Genomic DNA, 18,627 nt, shown 5'->3' with positions numbered 1-18,627 from the left:
TTTTTTTATTAAGAAAGGTTATTATAGTTAATAACATTATAAGGGCATATAAATAGAATAAAAATCTAAAAGGAATTTTACACTACTTTATTATTGATAATTTAAAAGTTTATTAAGAGTATAAAGACCACATTACAAAATTAACAAAAGAACATAACTATCTAAGTATTAAGAAGGGTTATTTGTAAAATAAATTCCAACATTTCGCTTTTGTATCAATTTAATTCTAATATTTAAAATGTTATGAAATAAATTTTATTTTTTTATTTTTGTAATTTGTAACCCGAACTATTTTCCAAAAACTTTTTACATACGTGGCAGCCATATTATATATATGTATTGACATATTTAAATCCAACGTTCCAAAAAAATTTCAAAGAAAATCCGAATCTTTCATATTTTTGCATTTTATAGCCAAAAAAGAGATAAAACTGCTGGAAAATTGATTAGAACTACAAATTGTAAAAATAAAAAAGACTGAGATTTATTTCATAATATTTTAAATATTGAAATTAAATCGCTATAAAAGTAAAACATGAAAATTTATTTTACTACTAATATCCCTATTAAAAATAATAAAATTAATTATTTAGTTTATTATGTTGTTAGCCAACTTAGCCCAACTCCAAAAATTGAAAATACAAAGCAAAAATACTTTCAACAACAAATTTGTATTTTTTTGAAAAAACTTCGTCTTCTATTCCGTACATATCTCTCTCAATTTCTCTCTCTATCTGAAATTTCGTTATCATACAGAGCTTCCTTCACTCTCATAACTCTCAATCTTTGATTATTAATCAAACTCTTCTTTTTTTTCTTATTTATTTCAATTCAAATCCAAATCTTATTTATTCCATTTTTCCGTTAAATAAAATCGATCAAAAATCCATTTTTGTTGTCAATCTTGATGAATTCACCTAACTTTCTTGTTTATGGCGGGAACTTCTGTATTGGCGGGAATAAGCTCTTGAATTGATCGTGATCTTGGGCAGTTTTATGCATTTGGGTTTCGGTTTTTGTTTTTGTTTTTCTTAATCTGTAAATAAATTAAAGAATCTGTACTGTTCTTGTTCTTGTACTTGATTTGAATGATCATGGCTAACCCATCTGGCAGCCATCACCAACAGGAAGCAAATCATGCTTCTTCTTCAACTGCCTTTAATGGTAATACTAATATTATTCACAATCCAACTAATGGGCATGGGCATGGGAATCCATTGATGGAGAGCTCTGCTGCAAATTTGAAACATAACCCTGGTATCTCTTCGGATTGGACTATGGATGAGCAATCAATTCTTGAAGATGGGTTGAATCAGTGAGTTTCTTCTTCAATTGGGTTCTTCTTGAATTTCATTTTTGCTGCTTTTTATTCAATTTGGGTACTTTGAATTTTATCTGAATTTTTATTCAATTGGGTACTTTGAGTTGTGCATTTCTAAGTTTGGTACTTTGTGGTTTAAGTGATAAATTTTAGTTTATGTTTGTTGAGGAACTATATTGTATTATAGTTAAGGTTATGAAGTTGCTAACATTTAATAGCTGTCTAGTGTTTGGAACAACTAAGGAAACAACAGAGGCTTGCTATTTTAATGAATTATTGACCTCATCATTAACATACTACTTTAGATCTTTTCTATAGTTTAAACTGCACTTTTATGCAAAAAAACATTTGGCCATGGACTTGTTAGTGAAGTGTTATAATGGCGAGTTTAGGAAACAATTCCACATATAAAAGTCACAACATTTAATTAATTTTGTTTGGAATTTCTTAATGAAGAATTAGTACCAAGATCGACTTACCGTTATTACTTGGACTTTACCAAGCATAGTCTTTGTTATCTGTTATCTAATCCTTTTTATAGAGTTTAGGTATGTTTACGTTGTTCTTTAATATATAACCATATAAAGGGTAGTCTAGATTTTATTAAATCTTTCTTTTTAATTTCAAGGATTTTTCTTATCCTCTTCGATAGTTTACTCTCAGGTGTCCTTTTCCCAGTGATCCTTTTGGAGAAAAAAGTCCCTCCCTCGATGACGAAGATTCGGCTTACTGAAGCTACTCTTAGAACACAAGATGTATTAGTAAAGAATAGGGAACTGAGACTACAACTGCAACAGTATCTAGAATTGAATTGTTAGTTGTGAAGTATTAACCTATGCCTATCCTATGGCTTGGTCTCTTAGACACATAAAATATATTTTTTTTCCTAATTTAATTATGGTAGCCAATTGTTGGGCTTAATTATATATAGTTTTGATCTACTAGAAATTTTAGCCCTGATGCAATATTTACTTATTCTTGTATAATAAATATATGTATTTTATATCTTGAAAATCTTACTAGTTGACTAACCAAACCTTTCCATTCTACTAAGCATTTTAAGCTGATTCCTCAAAGCTTTTTGCATTTTATATTTCGGCTCAGAACTACATGTTTGAATGATTCACCTAATATATTGATTGCTATTGCCATGTTGGTTAACGGGTTAGGAAGTTCTGTTATTTCATGCTGGCTCATTTGTAAAATATCTTATTTCTGTCAAATCAGTAATTACATAGTTTGAATTCATTTAAATCGTGTGATTTTTCTCTATTTCTCTGTAGATATGATGGAGAACCAAACATAATACGGTATGCGAAAATTGCAGTGCAGCTGCAAAATAAGACTGTTAGGGATGTTGCATTGCGCTGCCGATGGATGAGTGTAAGTTTTCTTGTTGTTGTATATTGTTGTAGCTTTTGACCCTATTGAAAATGACTTTTACTTGGGTCTAGGCTTTTAATCCTGAAACATGCTTTTTAGTTGTCAAATCATACGATCTTATTCTTTCTGGGAAGTACCTACATTTGATCTGTTAAGCTAATGCTCAGCTTTTAAAATAAAATAAAAGCTAAGTTAATGCTTAGCTAGAAAATACTGTGTTATTTTTGTCCTTTAATTGTTCTCCTTTCAAAGTTGTATATCAAAATTTAATGTTATTGGTTGAATATTGTTTTTTCTTTTCTTCTATGTGTGTGTTTATTTATGTGAAAATGTACTAAGTAATCCATTTCTGGCAGAAAAAGGAATATAGCAAGAGAAGAAAGGAAGATAATTTAGCTAGGAAAAATAAAGAGAAGAAGGTAAAATTGCTGTCATTTGCAATGTATGTTTCATATAAAGCTTTTGTTCATATGCTGACGTGGTAATTACTAGTTTGATTTGAATTAGTTATTAGTGAACCTTTTGCCAATATGTCAAATATAATCTAAAGACTTGAAAACATACACTCTAATCTGGTATAAAGCCGGAAGTGATATATAGGCCATGTGTGGTTGAGGAAAGGTGGTAATTTTCAGTCTACCAATACTTCATAATGAGAAGGATGTTGGATGAGCCAGTATATGCTAATTACCCTAGTATCTGTTATAAAATATAGTCAGATGTGTCACTTTGTGTCTTCTCATGGTGGATGATCTCGTGTATGCCATACTTTTTTTTATTTTCATTCGATTACAATCCAAAATATATCAAATCAGGTTTCTTGATCTTTCTTTTGTAACTATCTTGGTTTTGGGTTTTTTGACTTTGTTTTATGATATTATTCCTTTGCATGAATTTATAATCATACATTATTGCATGATCACTGAAATGTCTGTTATTTGAATAAAAACAGACATTATTGATAATTGTAGAGTTTATGGGCTACCGGGAAAATATACTAAAGGAAAATTTAGCTAGTTTCCATTTCCATATATGATTTTCCTTGCCTCTGATAGATGTTCATTTATTGTTACCAAAATTCACTTTGAGGCTGCCATTTTGTAAGAAAAAACAAATTTTATCTATGGTGATAGAACCCCAGGTTTCAGTTAGTGTGATATCATCTTGTACCATACTTGAATTCAATCATTTGAAGTGTCTCCACACTTCTGCTGTTCTTGATGTGGATCATAGTCTGAAATTCAATTCCTTAATCTCTCTTTGGGGTTTATTTATTTTGAATTCAATTTAAAGGTTATAAGTAAATTGCGCGTTTAACTGACTTACTTGCTGGTATGCCATTTCATGATATACGTATTTGTGGAATTGCATTTCTTTGGAATGACAATTCTGCTTAAGCTGAGGTCCTCCGTAGACGTAAGATTCGTAAGATTCAACATCGAACCTTATTTGTCGACTGTGGGCAATTTTGAATTTTATGTAACTCTGAATCATGTATAAGATCTGATATGAATGATTAATCTGATAAATTGAGTAGTGTACAGGCCATACATTCAAATATTTTCATATCTGCAGAGAGAAGTGGTAAGTTATGCATATTAAATGTTTACGTTATATTTTCTTACCATTTATACTCGCATACATGCTTTGGAGTGCCTAAGTTTTCATTTAATTTAATTTTCTCTTTTATGTGGGGCTGCATTTAGTAGCACGATTTTTTGCTTTCTTTTACGTTAAACAAACAGGATACTGAGGCTCCCACTTGGAAAGTTTTGATACCTTCTGGTGTACCTAACTTTTAATGTGGGGTCACCTGTGATTCTCAAACAATTAGCCGTTAATAGTTTTATAGGGAGGAAGACCTTTTATGACTCATAATAACCCGTGGCGTCTTTGGATACATGATAGACACAACGTGTAGAACGAGATCTTCATATAAAATGTGATTGTGGGTTCTCAAGTTGATAGCTTCTTAGGAAATATTTTCTGCTTTTGTTTAACAGGAGAGAGTTACTGATTCTTCAGTGAAGGCATCTTCCTTCATGGCTAGGCCGAATGTTCATCCATTTGCAACTCCGCGGGTTCCTATGGATTATGATGATGGCATGTCGTATAAGGGTGAGACTTTTTGCTCCTAAACAAACAATTTCATGATTTTGGAAAGTTCTGCCGAAAACGTTTTCGTTTTAAACAAATGTTTATTGTCTCATTTATATGGGTCTAATTTGTCAGCTGTTGATTGAGTGGTCTACAATGAAAAATACTGAAAACTTAGAAGCTGCTTAGTTTCAGACTAGGCGATATTTTAAGATCGGAAATACATCTGAATTTGTGGTTTAACAAAGTATCCAAAAATAAAATTTTGTTGCTGTGGAGCTAAAGTACTTTCTCCGATTATTACCTCTTATTTTTATTATCGTTGCAACTACTTCTACTTTTTTATGAAATTTCTCAGATAACGAAACTCGTGCTGTTTTGTGATGGTTATATATGCTCGTGGTAAATAACTGTGATTAGATAAGATTTCACTTCAACATGTTATGTAATTATCTGATTCAAACAACACGAAAATAAATGCTCACATGTGTCTTCTAAAAGTCTTTAGAGGTTTATTTTTATGCGGCTTAATGTCTTAAAAAACCCTGACCTTTCATCCCCTTTTCAATCATACCCTGACGTTGCAAATCTGTCAATTTTACCCTATTTTGCATTTTTTCATTTCAATTGTACCCTGAAGCATAAAATCGATCTTTTTTTATTTGGCAAAATTCTCTAAATTGACCCTTTTTGCATTACATTAACTTATTATATTAAATTGACTATTTTAAAAAAAAAAAACTATTGAACTTTTGTCAAATAAATAAAGGTCAATTTTATGCTTTAGGGTACAATTGAAATGAAAAAGTGCAAACTGGGGTAAAATTGACAATTTTTCAACGTCAGGGTAGGATTGAAAAGGGGATGAAAGGTCGGGGTTTTTTAAGGCATTAAGCCTTTTTATGCTGTACAAATTTTAACATCATTAAAACTTAGTGTAGAATTTGATCCTTAATTAATCATTTTGTTTTTACTGTTCGCTTTTCTTTTGACTTGTTGCCTGTACCTGTGAACTAATATTCCAAAATTGTGAAGGCCATATTTGGTTAGTTTGGAGAATAGGAAGCACGCTTATTATATGCTGATATTTGATGTTGATAGTATAGAATGTGCTTACGTTTCCCCTGGATTTTTACGTATATGATTGTGTGCATCCACTTGTAATAGTAGAATTCTTTGCGTCTTAGGCTAGCATGTGATTTTGTTATTGCTTAATGTAGTTTTCATTTTATTAATGTTAGTTTTGCTGGTCTATCATAGCATTTGTATGAAGTCATGCTGAATTTTTACTTTTTGATTTCATAGCCAAGATTGTGATTTTTCTCTTTTAGGAAGGTCTTTCTTCCTATCATTACTGATATAGGAGTTCATGTACCACTCAACCTAACTAAACTTTAATTACACACTAGTTATGCTTTTCTATGATGATTATTTTTATACTTTATCCTGTGGTTAGAGCAAAGGTTAGTTTTTATTGATGATATGACAAATTTGCAGTATTAATCATTCAGCTATATATGGATCTTAAAAAACCGAACGAAATGGATATTTTTTTTGTTTAATTAATAACGAAAAATTGACTTTTCTGTTTGATTCGGTTTTAAAAGTAAAAGAATTTTCGCTCAGTGTTGGTACAAATCGAACCAGACTTAAATAATCAACAGATCTTCTCGAGTTGGATCTGCAGTCCGGTTTGGTTTAAATATTATAAATTTAGTCCGGTTTTAATTTGGTAAAAAAAAAAGAATTTAAATTTTGTTTGGTTCAGTTCGAATTGAATGCTCACCCCTAAAGCCATGTGTTGGTCATGGCAGCATATATGTTTAGATACAATTTTTAATGATGCAATAGTTTTATTTCCTTTTAACTTGAGTGGATCAAAATGAAATAGCATCTCGTTAGGCATTTTTTATTAAAGATCATGAATGAATTTTAGAAGATTCTAAATCAAATATCTGCAGTTATTATCAGATCCATATAGGCAGTTTCTGTTAATGCTGTATAATGAATTCAGCAGAGATGTTTTGGTATTAATCTATGTATTATAATTTATAACTCTTTACTAATATTATGAGGGGAAATAATTTAGCGTCGAGTACTCACCTCATATTAACTTTTGTAAAGTTGGATCTATGAGGATGTTGCTCATATATGTCATGTCATTAATGGGTCTTAAGAGGAGAAGATTTAATTTTTTGTCAGTTCCTGGTGAAATTGGAATCAGCAAACTATTAGATGACGGTTATGCGGCCATAAGTCATAGCTCTTCTGCATCGGTGGTTACTACGTTAGTTATGATGAAGTACATATCTGCTATATTTTATTTAATTTGCATAGTTGCCCCCTTCACCCTTCTGCTGTAGAAATTGTTCTTTGACATTGTTTTGCTGCTTTATTTATAAAAGCCGTGGTTTGCTGCATGTAGACATTGGTGGAGTCACAGGAGAGCTTCTTGAGCAAAATGCAACAGCCTTGAGTCGCATATCGGCCAATCTCTCGACTATGCAGGTGAATACTTGTACCATTCTTGCATATCTGCTTCATGCAATCCATATAGCTGTAAACTGAAGACCTCTTGTTCTTTTCAGCTACAGGAGAATATCGGTCTCTTATGCCAAACTCGTGACAACATTCTGAAGATTATGAACGAGTATGTTGCGAATCTTTATTATACAACTTTATTAGATTTTGATTCATGTTTTTGCACGTCTCTTTACTTTATCAGCCAGTCAGTACACGTTAAATTTGCTGTATTTTGAATGTAACAATTGCTTTACACACTGCTGTTTTAGTTGTTCTTATTTCTTTCACCTTAAAGCAAATATGTATTTAGGAAGAACTAATACGTTCTGCTTGTTATATGCACAGGATGAACGACATGCCAGAATTAATGAAGCAGATGCCGCCACTACCAGTCAAGATAAACGAAGAGCTGGCAAATGCTATCCTGCCACCCCGCCCAAATCGTCCCATGAAATGATCATGATCTCTATCATGATCTTTCTAGTTAGAGACGTAATCCAGGCTTCGATAACGTAGCTAGCTACCTATAGACGAGGAATAACCACCACCGTTACCCTGTTAACGGGTCATTTTACATTAGAATGAAAATGGCCCTAAATTAGGTAATCAATTATGCTGTAAATCATAGTGGTTTTCTTTTGTTTCAAACCTTTCCATAGTTTGAAGAAATGGTTCATGCAATAGAAAATGACTTGGTTTTTAATGTAGAAATCAGGGAATGTGATGTGATAATAATAAGTTATCGTTCTTTTTATTAATCCTTCATCTTGGTTGTTTATTCTTGGGTTAATTCCATAAAAAGTCACGACCTTTACACGAATTTTCATTTTAATCACGACTTTTAAAAATTGCCATATAAAATCACGACCTTTCATTTTTTTTCAAATCTATCACCAAACCAATTTTTGGTGTATTTTTTATGACGTGACCATCATAATCCGGCAAGTTTGAAAAAAAATAAAAGGTAAAATTCACCGGAAAAATAGTCGGTGATAGATTTGAAAAAAAATGAAAGGTCATGGTTTTTATGACAATTTTTAAAAGTCGTGATTAAAATGAAAATTCGTGTAAAGGTCGTGACTTTTTATGCAATTAACCCTTTATTCTTTCTAAACAAATTTCCGTAGCGACGAGTTAACATCAGTGGTGAGTATTTGCTTTAAGTTAATTAAACCGAATGATTTTTTAAAAATTGAATCGAAATAAATTTATAAGGATGTAAAATTATTTAAACTCAACAAAATTGAATCAAATAGTTTTGTTTGGATCTTCTAGTTATTTTTTTTGTCGAAAAGGTAGTATATTAAGGAAAAAAATTCAATATTTTCAAATTGAATCGAATTGAATTTATTGTTTCAGTTAGTACATGGCCTAATGTTCCTTAAAATCTCGACTTTTTAGCCTCTTTTCAATTTCACCGTGACGTTGTAAAATCGCCAATTATATCCAAATCTCACTTTTCACTTTCAATTGTACCAACAAGTACTAAATGGACCTTCTTTTCACTGAAAAAATATTCAAATAAGTCATTCATCTTGAATTGAATTTTTTAGATGGAAAAGAGTTTAAATAAGTCATTTATAAGATTTTTTTATTATTTTTTTCGAATGAAAAAGAATTCAATTTACAAAATTGGGTACAATTGAAATCCAAATGTGTGGATTTGCTTGCAATTGGCGATTTTACAATACCGGAGTGAAATTGAAAATGGACCAAAAGATCGTGGTTTTTTGTGACATTAAACCTTAAAATATTCAGTTTCATTTGGTTTTAATTTACACATCCCCAATTTTTTTTCTTCAGTATTTACATCCCTAATTAATATCATTTTTTTTGAATCAAATTCGCTTTTTATTAGTCAGCCAATAGAGTTAATAAGCTCATTAACCGGGAACGGAACTTCACCGATAGATAAACAATCGCAACCGAAAAACACACCCCATTTACCTGGTTTTATATCCATAAACCTATTGGCCGATTTGAGAACATATAGAGACTAATTGTCTATCTTATAGTTTTGAATTATTATTTTCTTTAAATACTAATAAGAACTGAATAGTATGATTTTACGACCTTAAAATTTATCGTATGTTTAGTTTAAAATTTATAGTTTATTAATTTTGTCTATTATATAAATTTTCAGGATAATTTTATCCACCTTAAAAAATATTTTCGGATCCCCACTAAAATAAGCCCCTTGTTAAACCAAAGCTTTTAAATGGTCCAAGTTACAGGAAATTCCATCTCTCTTCCTATTATGCAACTCTTCTTTGATTTAATTTACCGCAACTATTTCTACATATTGGACATGAAGTCCTTCACAGTAAAAACTCCGAACATGTTTATTTCAAAAATATGAAAATTAAAATAAATTAAAATCACTTTTCCATATTTTTTTATTTACTTTTGTAAAATGAAAAATCTAAGGCCAAAATCATTGTGAGGCTCTTAATTTTCAGTTTTTTTTATTTATCCCATTACTTTCAAACTTTTTTTTATGTAATCCATATATTTAATTTATTTTGAATTTTTAGGATTTTTTGAACAAAAAATACGCAAGACCGTATTTAAATGTCCACCTAAGTCGACAAGTTGGAAAAATGGGTCACAACATCAGACTTAAAAAGGGATTAGATTAACAAAAATGTATTAGTACATGGGCTTATTGAATAGAAAAACTTAAAGAAATGATCAGATAAATAAAATTATGAAAGTATAGGAATCTTTTATCACTTCTTTGGACGTGGCAACTGTAGATCACTTAACGACGACGGAATCACACGCTCACAATTTCATTCCATAAAAAGACCTATTAAATAGAAAAAATAAATAGTAAAAAGACCTATTGAATAACTTTTAAAAATGGACCGGATAAATAAAAAATGAAAAGCATAGGAGCTTTTAGTGGACTAAGACAAAATATAATAACAAAAGTTTCATTACAAAATAATTTTTTTTTTCAAATTTGGTTAGTGTGTTTGGGCATGGCGATAACAGAGGAAGGTTAGACAAATTAGAAAATTAAGAGTGGTTTTGGTTTATATTCAGTAATCATCTTCTTTACTTCATCTAAATGTGACTACCTTTCTCATCGGCTTGGCAGCTAATCCCCAACTCGGTGGTTCATGGTTTATATTATGTTGGAGCAGTTCAAATAAACAAAGAAATATTATGTGATTGTTAAAACAATTTATGTTAATCGGAACGAATCACCAATAAATTTTTTTACTAAGTCGAGAAGTAGGTAGCTTTCTATTTTGAAATTCAACACAATCTCAATATATTATAGCAACTCCAAAGAATCACTCTATTTCAGATGATCAGGAATAATTTTTTCATTTTAACTGCTTTGAATTCTCAGTAATAAATTAGACAATCCTATCTGGCATTTTTTCTTTGCCTAAGATAGAAATAAAGGATTACTCATTTTTTTCTTTTTTTTACTTAAAAAAAACAGACATCCATTTAAAGATTTAATTTCTGAAAAAATAAAAGTTAAAGGCCTCATGAAGACAAAATTAAAGATGAAGGATCAGACAAATAAAATGTGTATAGTACAAGAACCCAAAAAGGAATTTAGCCATAAAAGAATCATCTAACCATGACGGCCAACAATGTTCAAAACAAGTGTACGTGTGATTTCAATAAAAAAAGCTTTATAAATTGTCCCTTTTAAAATTTAATTTTCTTATTCATCAAAAAATAAATTTAATTTTTTCGTAAACCATGACGCTAATAAGGTCCAAATAAACTGCAAACTGCACAATAATAAATAATTTATTTTAATATTTAATAGTAATGGAAAAATTTACACTTAAATAGATAGATATAGTTATATAATTATTCCAACTCTACACATTTTTATGAAATAAAAATCTTAATTCGACTAGTCCCTGTTTAACAATTTTTTCTTCTTCAATTACAATGTTGATGTTTCCTTAAATTCTAGAGTTAATTAGACTTCTATTCTTCTTCTTTTTCAATCCGAGCCAACATGATTGACCATTTTAACTCTCCAATTTGCTTCATTCTTTTTGGTTATAATAAATCTTTTGGAATTTAATTACAGTACTAAAACAACCTATGATAAACGTGCAACAAAAAATGTAGTTTCTTGTTGTTCAACTATATTTTATGCGTTTAACTTGAACTTTGACTTATTTTATGTGTTTAGAATTTTTGTTTATCAAAATTCGGAATAGTATAAAAGATATATTCTATCTCCGGTTGACGGCTCCGGCCACCACCGATCCAGTTTCATCCGACCCACTTTGATTTTTTTTGATTTTTTTTTGAGAGAAAAGATGAGCTTTATTGATCAAGAAATATAGTTTACAAGCTCATTAACCGGGAAAGGAATTTCACCGTCAAAAAATTTATCTTTACCGAAGAAAACACCCCATTTAAGAAGGGCGTGGGCAACTGATTTTGTTTGATTTAGTTTGATTTAATTACAATCTATTTTTATTAAAATTTTAATCAGTTTATTTTCGGTTTTACATTCAGTTAACTTTCTGTAAATCTTTAGTTAGTTTATTTCAGTTTGTATTTCATTTACTTTTATATTATTAAGAATATTTAATGCCTTAAAAAATCCCGATGTTTTAACCCTTTCTCGATCCTATCCTAACGTTAAAAACTTGTCAATTTTATCGTTTCAATTGTACCCTAATTTTGTAATTTTTGTCGAATTTTTTTACTTAAATGATAAAATCACTCAATTAACTATATTTAAAGATAAAATTAAATTCATTTCTATTTAAAAAAGTACAAATAAATAATTTATTTTTAAAAAGTAACTAAAAATCATAATCAAATTAAAGCTAATTTAAATTCTTAAATAATCTAAATAAATTTTAAACATGTACAATTAATATATGCTATACATGGAGAATGTTTTTGAATTTTTTCCAAATGAAAAAGATGTCAATTTTATCTTTTAGGGTACAATTGAAACGATAAAATGCGAAATAGGATAAAATTGACAAATTTTCAACGTCAGGATAGGATCGAATAGGGGTTATAAGGTCGGGGTTGTTTATGGATCTGGTATGGGTTTAATATACGCACACCAGATACGATTTTCATCACTAATGATTCAAACATACAAACTTTACCTAAGAGATGTTCCCAATTATCTTTAGTAGGATCAGAACGTAAAACTCCAAAGAAAACGTCAAGAACTCCGATGTTTAAGCAAAGGCCATCAATGGATTCATAAATCATTCGTATATACTTCTTCCTTCCCTATAATTTCTAGTTTTATATGTAATATTTATTATGTTCTGATGTTGTTTAGGCTTAGGATGGTTTCTAGGATAAAAACCTACGATTTGAAGCTCTCATCGTCGTGCTTGAAGTCAGCAATGGCGAGTTCGGATCAAAGAGGTCGTATTAATAAGAAAGGGTTCACGTTTGTGCACCTATACATTCAACAAACACTTCCGTAAAACAACCTCTGCTTGTAAATTTCTCTAGTCAGTTTTTAGTTAACCCTCCCACGAAGCCCTCTTTAAACTTTTGTCCAAATCCAAACGATTAGATTAGGAGAGAGAGTCATTTTACCAAATTGTTTCAGTTTTGGGAGATATCTGAACTTGATCCCGAGTAATTCTCAAAAGTGAATCGAAATGATCTTAATATGACCCAAAGTTTTATACTCACCATACCATCTCATATATCCTTTATATAGCATCTGTTTCATTTCAAAAAAAAAAAAAAACATACGGAATTCATTTACGAACAATGACCAAATCCATTTAACGAATTGTAATCACAATTCACCTAGATATCTCAGTTACCGTATAACTTCGATTCCAAAATTTTCCTTATTCCCTATTATGATTAATCCAATTCATATAACTCACATATTTATTATCACAAATACGACACCTATCACGTTGGGATTTCGACAGACCACACATCACATGTTAAAAACATACTTCATGATAGTGTAGGATATGACACCTTAGTTACTTTATTTACATTCTGGTTACTTCAATAAAACCTTAATTAGTTATTTCGTCTTATATTCAATTTGTTTTCTGCAAATTTTAATTAGTTTACTTTTAGTTTAGATATAATCTATTTTCATTAAAATTTTAGTTTGTTTACATCTAGTTTATTTTTGATATAAACATTTACTAGATTTGGTTTACTTTCAATTTCAATTTACTTTGCACTTCATAATTTTTTTTAAATTATCGACATGTTTAACATATTTTAGTCTTATACATAAACTCATATAACTACTTGTCTACAACCAATTTCATTATTTATTAAGGTGTTAATATCTCATTAGTCCTCCACGTGCACTTATATATATTTGCCACATACTATTTTTGCCCATCCACCATCACCACCGGCCATCGCCGACCTCTGCCAACAACTTTCGACCACCTTTGTCGGTCGCCACCGACCATCCTCTAACCCCTAAATCCTAACACCTAATCTGAGACAACAGGTATTTCTAAGAATATCAAAAGTACAAGTGTATTTTGCCAATAATAAAAATCTATGAATATTTTGTAAAAATATTTTTTTAAAAAGATGGCGCTGGTTTTGATTTTCGCTATAGTTAGTTCTTTGCATTTTATTTTATTTTAAATTTCATTATTAGAAATTAAATAATATAAATATTTGTGGGATTAGCCACAAACAAATTTTATACGTAAACATTTATATTCAACTTTTATCAATCAAATATAAATTACAATTTTATCAAAAAAATATAAAATATAAAATAGATGTTTACTAGATAATATACGTACATCTAACTAATAAAATATTTAATTTTTTTTTGAGAAAATATATTTTATTATCTATGGAAATTAGGTAAATAGAAAAAAAATGGCTATAAAAGTGAATACAATATCAAAGACAAGGTATACAGATGTTAAATCATATCAGATACGCAATTGGTGACTGATAACAGAAACAACATCAATTTTTAGAATTAAACTTTTGTTAAAAGAATCCATTTCAATGGTACCAATCAACCTTATAAATTCAACAAAAAAAATTCTGATCAATAATATTTTGCACCAAATAAATTTTTGCCCCTTACTAATTGGTGGTTAAAAATAAGAATTATCAAACTCAAATATTGCTAATATTTTATTTTTATGAATCTTGCTAATAAATATTTTCTTTTGGTCAATAAACCAAAACGAGATATTATATTGATAAAACTCACAACAGCTAACAAAACAAAGTTGCTATTACATGAAAAGGCAAAACAGCTCTAACAAAATTATACTTTAGACTTATTAAATACAAAAAACTTGACTATTAATAACATCTTCCTAGAGAACCAACTCACTTCTATGTACCAATTAAGTGGCTCTCTATAGATATTACAAGGAGCAAGCACATGCTTCCAAACAAGAGCAGAAAAAGCACAATATCAAATAACATATGTTTAACAGTTTCACTATAACTATTACAGAACACGCAATTTGGACTATTAATTGATCCCCATCTGTGAAGTTTCGCTCTGGTATTCAAGCCATTATGAATGGCCATCCAGGTAATGAAGCTATGCGTGGGAATTGTAGGGTGTTTTCAAATAATGTGGTACCAGGGGATTTTGACAAAGTATTCCACACTGCTTTGATAGAAAATTAACATGGTTTTAAAAGAACAGAATCTTCCTCCTCCTGGTTAATAGCAATATTGTTCTGCAGGAATTTCCAAGCTTGAAGAGTGATCTCATCCAAGGCATGAGGAAGGCACCACTGGCCATGTCTGAAAATATCTGAAACTTTAGCACACTTTGAAACATCAGCATCCAAGATGTCAATTACAGGAAACGTTTCTAAGATAGATTTGCCATTAATCCACGGATCAAACCAGAAACTTATATGCTTCCGATTGCCAGTCTTGTAGATAAATAATTCTTTAGCATAGCTTCTGATTTTTACAAGGTTCCTCCAACTCCAAAAAGCATTAAAAGGCTTTGTAATACCCCAGTAACTCGGTTTTTTCAACTTGTTCTGAATCACCCAAAGAGGCCATAAAGAGCTTTTATCATTTAGCAAATTTCAGACCTGCTTTAATACAGAAGCTTTATTCCATAACTCTACATGCTTAATGCCTAAACCCCCTTCCTTCTTCTGGCTACAAACCACATTCCAGGAAATACCCTCATACTTCCTACCAGTAGAGTTACCTCTCCATAAGAAAGACTCGCAGATCTTCTCAATACCTTGGACGACAGCTTTAGGCAAAATAAAAATTTGGCTTCAGTAGGCATGGAGACTCATGAGGACAGAATTAATAAGCTGAAGTCTTCCAGCATAAGACAAAAATTTAAAGTTCCAGGAAGAGATATGATTGGTGATTCTGAGAATAAGGATTTGGCAATCATCCTCAGAGAGCCTTTTAGTAATAAGAGGCAAAACCAAATATATTACAGGAAGTCTTCCTTCATTAAACCCCATCAAATTCCTGATTGATATGGTGAACTAAGGCTTTTTCATGCTCCTAACTGACATAACATCTCCATGACAGAACAGGAAAAGGTCATCAGCAAAACACAGGAGGGTGCAGATTGACAACTTATTTATATATTGTTAACTTATTTATGTTATTTTTTTTATTGATAATCATGATTAATTAATAAGTTTGGTACGAAAAATATTAGGAAAAAAATTAAAGTTAATTTTCTGTATTGCTCTTCCTATAATTTAATTTAGAAGGGTGCAGATTGCCTTTTGCCCTTCAAATAAGTAACAATAACATTTTTTTGTGATACAAAGTGAAATGGGCTTAATACATAGTTTGACCTCTGAACTTGTACCCTTTTACCCATCTAACCCCTAAACTTAACGTCTCACCTATCGAACCTATGAACTTGTTAAATAATCCAATTTGACCCCTGAACTTGATAAATATGCAAATATTGAACCCTTCGTGTCCACCTGTCACTTGAAACGTTCTAGAAGAAATTGTGTACGGAGGGGTTCAATGTTTACGTATTTATCAAGTTCGGGGGTCAAATCGGGTTATTTAACAAGTTCAGGGGTTCAATAGGTGAGACGTTAAGTTTGGAGGTTAGATGGGTAAAAGGGTGCAAGTTCAGGGGTCAAACTATGTATTAAGCCAAGTGAAATGTATGAAATTAGACATGACGACTTGGTGACCAAATGGTCTTAACTTGACCAGGAATAGTTTTGTTGTTTTTTGACTTTGCAAAGAGGAAAAGAAGCCAGATTTAGTTGAAATTATATGCATTATTTTAATTCCATTTACACCATTAATTTTTTATTATAATGATGAAAAAAATAAAAGAGCAGGATGGACGGTTATCTAAATCTTTCTAACCGTCAGCTATTGATGTTTTTGGTTAGAATTGTTTATCAAATTGAATAGAGTTAATTATATATAAAATCCTAATTTTTACACTATTTTTTAAAAATAATATAATTTTTAAAATGTGTCAATCACAAACACCACCAAATTTTAAACATCTTTTAAATCTGGTATGTACAGTTTTATTTTTTTTATTCGAATTTAAATTTAAAATTCTATTTAAATTTGAAAAACGTGACTAAGCTCATATAAATTCAATTGGCTTAGTATCTGAAAAAAATCACGATCTTTTAACCCTTTTTAATTTTACCCAAACGTTGGAAATTGATCAATTTTACCATATTTTGCATTTTTTTTTGTTTGAATAAAATTAAAAAACGTTCTCCATGTCTAGCATATATTAATTGTATATGCTAAAAATGTATTTAGATTTAGTTAAATTAATTAAGAATTTAAATTAGTTTTAATTTGATTATGGTTTTTAGTTAGTTTTTAAAAATAAAAGATTAATTTTTACTATTTTGAATGGAAATAAATTTAATTTTATCTTTAAACTTAGTTAATTAAATGATTTTATCATTTAAATAAAAAAATTGCGAAAAATTAAAAAATTAGGGTATAATTGAAACGAGAAAATGCAAAATAGGGTAAAATTGACCAGTTTTCAACGTCGGGGTAGAATTGAAAGGGGGCTAAAAGATCGGTGTTTTTTGAGGTATTAGGTTTATTAGGAAAGGTTTAAATAAGGAATATTAGATTCCAATTAAACTACAGTTAGGTTTGAATTTGCATATAAAATAATCAATCCTAGTTTAGAATTTGTATATAAAAAGCCACAAAAATAGCTAAACCGCTACCTAAACTTTCGGAAAAAAATGATACACACTAAAAGTTTAGGCTATAGGCAACGGAACAAAAATGTAGTCACCGGTTCGAGAATAAAATAGAGTAATGATTTCTAAAGAAATCCAATCCCAAATAACAAAAATTTCCATTTTTTATTCGTAAATCTGCGGTATTTTGAAGTATGTATCAAAGTATTGTTTTATTTCATAGCACCGCAGTAGACCGAGTAGTCTGTAGACGTCAGACCATAACTGTTATATTTATATCAAAGGGTGTTATACGATGAAATGCATGTATATATTTTTATGAATCTACGCCTTTAAACCGTTTGATTGTTTTGCCAATTGTCTGTGCTTAGAATTGGCTATGTGCTTTTATGGGTTATGTGTTGGACAAGGCAATGCTAGATATGTTATCACACAGTAAGACCTTGGTCCCTAATGTTTATGTATCGATTTTTAAAGGACGTTTTCAACGCCTGCGACTTATTATTTTTACGAAGTTTTCCGAAAACGTTTTACGTGTGTTTACGTTATTTGCAAAAAACATTTACTTGTTTTTAGGCTTTCTACGGGTTTCGGAGCAATCACTCCCGTTCCCAAACGCTGGTCGCGGCTCTCGGTTTTGAGTCGTGACAAAGTTGGTATCAGAGAAATTGTTTAGACTCTTAGGCCATTGCCAATACGTGATATGTGTTGTGTGGTTTGAGTACCTAAGAACTACTGTGGCTATAGCATCCGAGTCATGTATTTGATGAGTTTTCATTTGATTTTAAAACTTTCAACTCTCCTCTTTAGGATGTGAGTCTGTTTATGTGTTAGATAGGATTGTTTGTTGAGATGCGTATGCGTAGATGGTTCTGCTTATGCCTAGATTGTATGCTTGCGTAGACACTCCACTTATGCGTGGAAGTTCCACTTGTGCATATAAGTTTAGTTTGCGCTTAGATGTGAGCGTATATCGAGTTCTAGTTGTCGCGGTTTTTGACAGTAGTATGGTTTGCTTTAGTCAGGATGGCTGATTAAAGGCAAACTAAAGCCCGTGCCGCGATGGCACAAGAAATTTTATGAATCAACCTCAACACTAGCCTTTTCTGAAAAACAATAAGATTTATTAATTTTTTCGGCTGGTTTTAATTTTAATAT

The 18,627-nt window shown here is 30.5% G+C and overlaps 1 protein-coding gene across 1 annotated transcript; it reads left to right on the top strand.

Moving 5' to 3' along the window:
- Positions 1–681: 681 nt before the first annotated feature.
- LOC126665680 (uncharacterized) lies at positions 682–8,082 on the top strand. Its single transcript, XM_050358550.2, has 7 exons — positions 682–1,315; positions 2,605–2,704; positions 3,061–3,123; positions 4,708–4,822; positions 7,227–7,309; positions 7,390–7,451; positions 7,670–8,082. The coding sequence occupies exons 1-7, from the start codon at positions 1,089–1,091 to the stop codon at positions 7,779–7,781; spliced, it is 762 nt and encodes a 253-aa protein (XP_050214507.1). The 5' UTR covers positions 682–1,088; the 3' UTR covers positions 7,782–8,082.
- Positions 8,083–18,627: the final 10,545 nt, after the last annotated feature.

This window comes from Mercurialis annua, linkage group LG1-X (genome assembly GCF_937616625.2).
Source record: "Mercurialis annua linkage group LG1-X, ddMerAnnu1.2, whole genome shotgun sequence".
NCBI classification, from domain to species: Eukaryota; Viridiplantae; Streptophyta; class Magnoliopsida; order Malpighiales; family Euphorbiaceae; genus Mercurialis; species Mercurialis annua.
This window is presented reverse-complemented; position numbering and strand designations above follow the sequence as displayed.

Coding starts and splice junctions, on each gene's coding strand:
- LOC126665680 (XM_050358550.2), top strand. CDS start 1,089: ATGATCATGGCTAACCCATCTGGCAGCCATCACCAACAGGAAGCAAAT. Junction 2,705..3,060: donor TGCGCTGCCGATGGATGAGT/GTAAGTTTTCTT, acceptor CATTTCTGGCAG/AAAAAGGAATATAGCAAGAG. Junction 7,452..7,669: donor ATTCTGAAGATTATGAACGA/GTATGTTGCGAA, acceptor TTATATGCACAG/GATGAACGACATGCCAGAAT.